Raw genomic sequence first — 9,209 nt, 5'->3', positions numbered from 1 at the left:
ACTATTCAAAGCCGGAGCCCAACCCGCACTCACTCTTTCGAACAGCAATCCGCCAACCGCGATTCAAGTTCGAAGAGTTTCCCGAGTTCATCCGCATCGTCGCAATAACATCACGAACTCCAAACTTAATCAAAACAAGCCGAACTCCCAACAGTCCGCAATGAAATGTCAAAAGAAAATTCTAAGTAAAAATCGAGATAGAGAAAAATCATGTTCATTTCATAAAAATATCTGAATTTGCCGAACTAGACGGCAACAAATACAACGCCTAAAAACCCGAGCTACCCGGGCAGAATAGTCTTTACAACATCAAAATAAAAACAAGAAAGAAAACTAAGGAAAGGATGATTTATTGACGAGCAACGGACGCCGGACTCTTGAGACTTGCTGCCCGATAAGCCGAGATCGACTTGGAGTTCGAGCCGAACTGATCCAAGCCCTCTGGAACCTGCTTCCCCGGTGGAAGCACAATCCTCGAGATGAGGTCGTCCTCGCTCGGGAGGAGGAAATCCTCGTTCTCAAACCGCGGAAGAGGGATGTCATCGACCTTCTTTGTGCAGTTCTTGATCCTACGCCCGTACGTCTCCACGATGTGAGACGGGACGATCACGTTGTGCTCCCTCCTGAGGAAGTCGCAGAAGCCGATCAGAGCGGTCGCCTGGTTGAATTTGAGGAATGGCGCTTTCCGGAGTCGGACTTGTCCATGAAGTCCTTCATCTTGGAGAGCTTCCCCTCGCACTTGCCTCTAAGGGCGGCCAGCATCTTCCTGCTCTTCGACTCAGCGTACCGATACCTCCGCCTCTCGAGCTCGCTTGTCTTGAACGACTTGGACAGAGCGTCCACGTCCCCCTCCAGCTCGACAGTCCGCTTCATCAGAGCCTCGACCTGCTCTTTCAAAGCCGCGTTCTCCTTCTCCTTTTCGGTAAAGGCCAGCACAGCAGCCTCATACCTCTCCTTTTCGTCCCGGTACGATGTTTCCAGAGACGCCCTTTCAGCAGCAACCTCAGCGTTGACCCTCCTCAGCCTCTCGACCTCGGAGTCGTACTCGCGAACGAGCTCGTTGGTATCGCAGACGAGCTGAAAATGGAACCCGAGTCAACACATTTCAAAACTAAAAAAGCCTAAGCGTTCAAGGCAGAGAGAAACTTACAGCGGAGGCAGATTTTGCGACCCGAGCATAAGACTTAGGGCGGAAGAGGTCTTTCGTCTCAAGCATCGGAGACGAGGCCGGCACGATCTGCCTGAAGAGCTTGGCGCAGGCGGATGAGTCGTCGAAAAAGGACCAGTCCTTGTTGTACTTGAGCCGGACTGAGAAGGAGGAAGAGTCAGAATTCCGACGCCTTTTGGACGACCTCTGGTTCTCGGTCTCGGCAGCCGGATCCGCTGGAGGAACTTGAGAAGCGTTAGGCGAGTCGTGAAGGACCAAAGTCCCCTCACTCGCAGCCGTCTCGGGCTCGCCACCCCTCTTCCGAGACGACTTCTTAGACTTGCCCTTCTTCTTACGGGCGCGGTCGGCGATGGTGAGCTCGTCTTTATCCTGCTCACCAATTTCCCCCTCCTCCATTTGAGGCTGAGGAGTCGCCTCGGGAACACTAGTTCCCGCCACATTGCCCTCCGGTTCCGCAACCGGGATCAGGGGGTCAACTGGGCCGACCGGGACATTATCGACTTCGTCCCCGATAGCAGCTTCAACACCGTCACCGGCCTCGTTCCCATCGAGACCGACGATGTTGATTGGGGCATTGTCGTCTTCCTCATCAGCCCCAAAGTCCATTATTGGGATATCCGACCTGTCGAACGCCATCCTTCTCCGACTTGACTTGCTGACTTTCTTCGTTTTCCTCTTCTTCGGTACCGGCCTCGACGAGCTGGGTTCCGTCTTATTTTTTGCTACAAAAAAAAGAAGACAAGTGTCAACCATAATCCGAATGATAACAAATTCAAGACGATCCGAGAACTCATACCTCTGTCCTGAGCTCTCTTTATCCGACGGTCAATCTTCTCCTGGTAGGCAAGTGGCCAACGACACTGTCCGGCGACACTTAACTGCTTCGCAAGGTCGGACGTGAGGGAGCGCTGAATAAATCCTGGAACGTGGCGATCTGCATAAGCATAAAAACGTTGTTAGTACCGACCAAAAAACAGAGGAGTTAACCGTGAGATATGTACCAAAATCGACACTCCAGCCAGTCCGGAACGTGCTCTCCGGATTCTCAGCAGATACCGAATCCACGCGGACAAAGAAGTAGCTTTGATCCCAGTTCGGAAACTTGCTAGCCTTGTTCCCAGTCACCAGGTCGAACTTCGGGTTGCAATTCACCGACAGAAACCAACTCTTCGCCGCCGAGACCTTCATAATAAAGAGCTCCTCGAATTGAGCCACGTTGATGTGAGCCCGGATGTCGCGCCCGAGCTGGAGAATCCCGACAAAATTCACTATTGACGCCAGCTGAAGCTGCGAGATCGCGCACCCGCGACGATTGCAGTAAGCAAACAACAAGCGAGGCAGGAGAAATTTCAACCCGGCCTCGCGGAAATAGGCTTCATAGACGCAGATGAAGTCCTCGGGTGCATCCCATGGACGCTCATCCGGCTCGGGAACCTGGATAATGATTCCGGGAGGGGCTCCGCCGATCAGCATAGCAGCCCGAACTATCTCTGGAGATGACAGTGTGGATTTTACCGGGGCGCATATACACGGCCGATCCACGATCGGCATCATATCGTCGTCATTGGGATCCTACGCCCCTCCATCCCCGACCTTGCGCAATGGAGCGTCCTCGTCTGTCTTCACGTCAGGCTCCCGTTCTAGGACCAAATCAGCAGGAACTTGGCCCTCGGGCTCGCGGAGATTTTGATCCATCCGTTCCGGAGCCCGAATCGGAACTCGGCTACCAGAACCGACCTCGACGACCCGGGAGTTCTTCCGAACCAAAGAAGCATTTGAGGAATGCTCCGTAGATCCCGAGCTCGAGATCTCGGTAGAAGTTTCCTCCCTGCGGTGTTCGGGAAGGATCGCGGCCTCGGAATTGGAAGAAGAGTCGGAAGACATCGTCGGAGAGCTCGAGAGAATGATCGTCGACGAGAGAGCACGGCGGACGGCGACCGGAAACTCTAGAGAGAGAAAAAAGAAAATTTAGAGAGAAGGGAGAGCAAATACCTTGGCAGTAGGAGCGAAAGTAGGAAATGGGGAGAGCTGAACCTTATTTATAGAAAAAGAGCGAATCATTGCGACTTCTCGAGTTCTGCGCCTTGTAACGTCTCGATTTCCCGCCTAAACTGACGCGTCTTTTCAGTTCCCCGCAAGCAAAAATACTTAAGTACCTTTGCCAAGGTACCAGGGATGACGAAGGGTGTAAGCCAAGGACTCAACGTCACCGACCTCGGCCTGTAACCGATCTAACTCTAATTCGGCAAAAGTCAGTCAGGTTCATTTACCGAACTGGGGGGGGACATACTGTTGGTGGTACGCTCCGCTCCCCGGTCCAGACCGGTTAGAGACCGAGACCGGCCCAATTGACCCCGGTTTACGATGGTCTTAGCCGAAATGGGCCTGGCCTGACAGCGCGGCCCATTAGAGAGAAGCCCAGCGACGAGAGGCGGTGAGAGCTGAACGAGAAGCCCTAGAACGTCTCCTCGCTTGTGTATTATAAATAGTAGAATTGTTACTGTAGAAGGGATCTTTTTTCGGACCCGGAGAATAGAGACCTGAATATTGTATTGAGTTCGTCGAGAGACCTCCGAACTGAACGAACTGTAATTGGAAACTTAATAAAATCTAATCAACTTAATCTCTTTCGAACTCAAATTACCGGACCGACCTCGAATAGTTGAATACCGTAATCAACACTCTATAGAAAATGTTTTGAATACTCGTAGAAGCATAGGTTACGCAAATGCTTCCAAGCTCGGTGAAATCTTTCTTGATGTCGGTTTTAGTGAGGTAATTTGTCTGTACCATCATGCTTTTTGTTCATCCGTTGTATCTTTAAATTATAGTTTCAAACATTAGTTTGCTAAAGTTGCAAATGCAATTAGAGGAGAAATATGTTGATGAACAAGTGATCACCATTGGGAGACTAGAAGTATGGTTTTTCTCTTTAGTTTGATTACAAGTCTTTGCCTTGAGGAAAAAAAAAACACAGTTTTTCATTGAGTCTATCTTCTATTGCAGGCTATGAGTTTGCTAAGAGCTTCAATGATGACATCTTCAGCTTTGACTACTTGTTTCTGGAACTTAATCGGTGTTTTATATAAGACTGCCTAAACTTTATAGACTTATGTGTAATATAACCAGACCATCTTTCTTCTCTCCCATAATCTGTTTGATTCTACAAATGATATTGTCTGTATATGAAGAAACACTGTTATATGAATTGTAAACTAAGAATCTCTTTCATTCTACACTAAGCAGAATACACACAAATCTGCTTTTCTAGCAATTGGGGTTTCCATACAAAAATCTATACAAACAAGTCTTAACATTTCTTGTGGAATCTGCTTTTCTCCTCCATTCACATTCCTTGGTGAATTTATACGATCATTCAGATTCAGATTCTGCATCTACGTCAATATCATCCTCAACAAATACGAGCTCGCATGTGCGTGAAGCTCGGGAAGAAAGTTGCAAATCCTTGATCATCTCAAGGTTTGACACATCACATCCTGTATCAGCCGAGATTGTTGCCGTCTTTAAGCGACAAGCGTTCTTCAATTTGTAAACCACAATGTCTCTCTCTTGTGGTCTCCCAAAGTATCGTGACCAGTTAAGGATTTGTAAACTCGACAACAGGACATGGCACGTCTCTTCTTTAAATTGAATGAATAATATTAATACATGTTGTTTTACTCCATTAACGCATAATTAAAAAAGAAAAAGTAATAATAAAAATATTAAAATTAGTTGTAAAAGTAACTTAATTAACAAAATAAACATTAAATAATTGAGCATTTATAGCTTTCTTAATCTATGTATAAATATTCAGAAAATCAACTATAATGAAACAGAAGGAATAACATTTTTTATCGGGAAAATCACTAAATCAAAATGAATCTAGGAACCCTAAATCGGTACTCTGCGTATAAGGATGTAGATTCAGTTATTAGAAGAGCATGGGAAGCTCAAAGGTGAACTGAATTGGGTTTACTCCTTTATCACGGTCAAATTAAAAATTTGAATTTCAAGTTCCTACCTTTAGGACATGGGGAAGCTCAAAAGGGTGTTTTTTTACGCGCTATGGCGTTTGGGGTTTGATGCGTGAGTCATCAAATTCATTTATGGTTGATGTTAAACCTCTTGAGATTCACACACGACCGTTGGTTCTTCATTAGTATATGTAGAGGCAAATATTTGTGTGATTCCAAAAGTCTCTCACTTTTCTCTCTTCCATTTCTTGTTTAGTGGTTTTTGCTCGGTTTACTTAATCTCCAATGGCTAAAAGTACAAAGTTTAGCTTGAAACTTCTGGTTGATGAGAAGAGAAACAAAGTTGTGTTGGCTGAGGCAAGTCAAGATTTTGTGGATGTGCTCTACGGCCTTTTGACACTCCCTATGGGGACTATTGCTAGGTTGCTGGAGAAGCACCAGAAGCTGCCTCAGGTCCTGTGTTGTTACAAGAACCTTAACAAGAGTGTTGCAGATGTGGTCGTTGATGATTTCGAGACCGAGGCTTGCAAGAGCATGTTGATGTATCCAAAGAGTACCAAGGAGATCCATTGCAGAAGGCTGAAGCTGAACATAGATGATACTACAGCCACAAAGTTCTTTGTATGCTCAAATGTGCATAGCTGCAAGTCTTACAGCAATTTTAGCACATCAAGGTGTAAATGTGGATATTCGATGGTCCATCAGGTTCAGGTTCCAGAAGAAGAGCAATGTGTAGATGGATTGTTTGTCAGCTGTCGATCGTCTTTCATTATCACCGATGATTTGAAAGTGAGATTTAACTCTATTGATGGCATTGTCGAAGTTGTTAGTGGCCTAGGATACTCGTGTTTAAGCGATTTGCGTGAAATGCTTGCTGATGTTGGCTTTGACGAGGTACTTGGTTTTATGTATTTTTGATATATTCTCATTAATATTGCAAGTTTTTTTAATCTATATTCTAATCTTCTCCAAAAAATTTAGGTATTTACCCTGCTGGCAAATGTATTCACTTCGGAGTCTCCGTTAACATGCGCATTCCTCAGAAAGCATTGCGTGACAAGAATGGATAAACCGTTGTCTCCGGTACTTACAACTGGGAGAGTTGAACAAGCAACACGATGCTATGTGAAAGTGTTTGTTCGAAAGTTGGACAGGAAGATTATTTATGCTGAGTGTAGTGAAGACTTTGTTGATTCTCTTCTCACTTTTCTTGTTTTTCCTCTGGAGTTGGCTGCTTCTTTCTCCAATGACAATACCATTTTGGGATGTGTCAGGAATTTGTGTAGAGGTGGGTGTAGAAGAGAGTTGGATTACCGTAGTCTTCCTCATTATTATACTTGCAGTAAGAAACTGCTTGACATTCATAGTTACCCATCACAAGCATACGAATGTAAAGTTTCCCAATGTTATCCATTTCTGTGCGATTACGAACTTTCCAGGTGGATTGATAGATCTTTGGTTGGGAAAAATGAAAGAGTTGTTACTGTGAGTCCTATTGATCCTAAAAAATCCATATCTGGCACTCCAACGATAGGGGTAGATGATATTGGGTTTGTGAAGAGACAAACAAAGTTCATTGTCTCTGATGATCTGACTATCACTCCAATGAACAAGTTTTCCACCATTGGCTTGTTAAAGAAGATGGAGATTAACATGAAGGACATTGAGGCTCAATCGATTTGCATTCACAAAGCAGAGGTATGTTGTTATACTATTTTTATACTGCTATTGACTCATTATATCTTTTGCTATCTGCTTTAGTTCTTGAACATGCCTTTTCTTGCAGCTCATCAATATTCTAAGCGCATCCTTGACTTCGTCCTCTGCTTTAACCAATGGTCTCTCGTACTTGCTTGCAAAGGAGCCAAAGAAAGAAACTTGAGTTATGTGTTTGCCGAGGATATTCAGGCTTATCGTTTATTTATCATAAAGTGAGGCTAGTGGTCTTGTTTTGATACTCTTCTTCTCCGTGTATCATTTGGGTTTTTCTTTTTCTTTTGGTGTTGCTTCGGTTAAACTAATCTCAGATTAATGGTTTTTAAGTATTTTATTGGTTACCATCCATAAATACACTCTTTTGTCTTACATTTCTCCATCTCTCTCCCAAGCTGTACTGCATCAAACTAAATTTCATATACTCCACCTGTTTTTTTTTTAATATAGGGTGTTTTTGGATGAAAACACAAAGATTAAGAATGATTATTAGTCTTTACAACATATTTGTTTAATAGTTAGTTACTTAGTTTAAACTAATTTAACCAATCATGAAAGAGACTCTAAAACAACCTATATTAAGAAACAGGAGTACTGTATATTACAAATTTAATAAATAAAATAAAAAATATCATGGAGACACAACTACACATGCTGATATGCATACATACATCTATACAAAAGCTTTGTCACATGATCCTTAATGATATCCAATCGGAGCCGGAGCTTCCTTGAGTTCGTGTCCTCGAAATTGTATATCCTGCACAACATTAACCCCATATTTTAATTAAATTCACATTCTTACTTATAAAAAGGCTAATATTAAAGATCATTTCATAAATAAATCCTACTAGTAAATAAAACTCCTTACCGAAGCATAATGGTTAATATCTCGGTGGTGAGCTTCATCAGCTCGGATAACAAAAACCACGTCCCTAAGCGTCGCGTCTTTAGGCAACCGCCAATAATCAATCGCGATGGCCGGAGCTGGCGAGTTTTCGAATTTTCCGGCATCAATGTCTTTGAGAAATTCGGTGTAAGAATTCACAGCTTCTTCCTCTAAGTATCCGGTAATGCGATGAGCAAGTTTTGGAGAGATTACATAAGACAAGAAATATGCGTTGAAGAAAACGCCCTGGACCGCGAACACAATCGCTCTCTCGTACCTTCAAAAACCGGTTCAAATTGATAAATAACCGGTCCTGGCCAAACCGAAGTTCATTTGAGAACTAAACCAAGTGAAGACAGCATAAATCTATAAATGGTGTCTAATCCAAGGAAAGATAAATAATACATCTACAATTCGATTCAATAAATTTCGAAAAGGTGCCAAAAGTTTGTTTTGGATCAGAAAGGTACCATTTTGGTTGTGAGAGTTCGATGAAGGTCATGAGATGCATACGCTCGTTCTCGGCTTCTTCAAGCAAAGCTTTGATCCATCCGGCACTATGCTCGAATCTCCGGAGAGATTTCAAGTGTAAAAGCATCCCTCCGACCATTCCCGGCACCGCCGCCACCGTCTCCAGCAACATTGCATGGCACATATGCTTCCTCTATATACTCAAAAGATTATATTATTGAGTTTAGGAAATATAAACGAACAAATTTATATGGTATCAAACAAAGGTTTATCTAATTAGCCAGCTAAACTCGAATTTTTTTTTTCAAATTATTAGTTATATATTCAAAATTAAAATGTTTTTTTTGTTTAAAGCAAAATTCCGATAATCTCTTCTCAGAGTTTATTTAGTGACGAACAAGTTTATTAAAAATTTTGAACAAATATGAACAAAAATTGATAAAACATTTTGAAGTTCTGATTAAATTACCTGAAAAAATAATTGAACCGGTATTTTCAGAGTTTGAACGGTCCAATATGCGAATTTATCAGTAAAATTAGACGGTTTGTGATGTTTTGTTACATCAATGGACACGTCTGGTTTGTATGAATCCCAAGGCTGAAAACAATTCCACTTCCAAGCTGAACCGTCCGGTTTAGTAATCTTAGTCGGAGATATCCCCCAATAAGTGGATATGACTTTGCCGTCAGACGTTTGGATAGGATTTTTCGGCTGATTATTTCTAGTCGCCGAAGATGACGTGTCAGAGCTCAGAAACCGAACAGTGGGCAAGTGGCTGATGACGTGTCCTCTTAATCCCGGTCTAGTACCTAAACCGGACGATAGTACCGAAGATGATAGCACCGGTCGAAGAGTACGGTAAATCGATCTGGAGGACATGAGTAACAACTGATGGGTGTGAATGCAATATCGATTAGTTTTGGAGTGATAGTGAAAGTAATTAAAAGATGAGGGATGGTTTTAGATTTTTTTGGGTTTCCTTCAGATTTG

General features: G+C 43.3%; 3 protein-coding genes across 3 annotated transcripts; 1 reads left to right on the top strand and 2 right to left on the bottom strand.

Moving 5' to 3' along the window:
- Nucleotides 1-349: 349 nt before the first annotated feature.
- LOC112083933 (meiosis-specific protein ASY2-like) lies at nucleotides 350-2,719 on the bottom strand. Its single transcript, XM_024152156.1, has 5 exons — nucleotides 2,170-2,719; nucleotides 1,965-2,102; nucleotides 1,151-1,890; nucleotides 698-1,077; nucleotides 350-623 (listed from the first exon to the last, which is right to left on the bottom strand). The coding sequence occupies exons 1-5, from the start codon at nucleotides 2,717-2,719 to the stop codon at nucleotides 350-352; spliced, it is 2,082 nt and encodes a 693-aa protein (XP_024007924.1).
- Nucleotides 2,720-5,430: 2,711 nt separating this feature from the next.
- Nucleotides 5,431-7,027, top strand: LOC18991823. The gene is made up of 3 exons (XM_024152155.1): nucleotides 5,431-6,039; nucleotides 6,127-6,843; nucleotides 6,932-7,027. Exons 1-3 carry the CDS (start codon nucleotides 5,431-5,433, stop codon nucleotides 7,025-7,027), a joined length of 1,422 nt encoding a protein of 473 aa, XP_024007923.1.
- Nucleotides 7,028-7,334: 307 nt separating this feature from the next.
- Nucleotides 7,335-9,209, bottom strand: LOC18991822 (ubiquinol oxidase 3, mitochondrial). The gene is made up of 4 exons (XM_006415148.2): nucleotides 8,688-9,209; nucleotides 8,218-8,411; nucleotides 7,730-8,024; nucleotides 7,335-7,618 (listed from the first exon to the last, which is right to left on the bottom strand). The coding sequence occupies exons 1-4, from the start codon at nucleotides 9,096-9,098 to the stop codon at nucleotides 7,559-7,561; spliced, it is 960 nt and encodes a 319-aa protein (XP_006415211.1). The 5' UTR covers nucleotides 9,099-9,209; the 3' UTR covers nucleotides 7,335-7,558.

This window comes from Eutrema salsugineum, unplaced genomic scaffold, assembly GCF_000478725.1.
Source record: "Eutrema salsugineum unplaced genomic scaffold, Eutsalg1_0 scaffold_5, whole genome shotgun sequence".
Classification (NCBI taxonomy): Eukaryota; Viridiplantae; Streptophyta; class Magnoliopsida; order Brassicales; family Brassicaceae; genus Eutrema; species Eutrema salsugineum.
The sequence above is the reverse complement of the archived record's forward strand: the minus strand, read 5'-3'. Positions and strand labels throughout refer to the sequence as shown.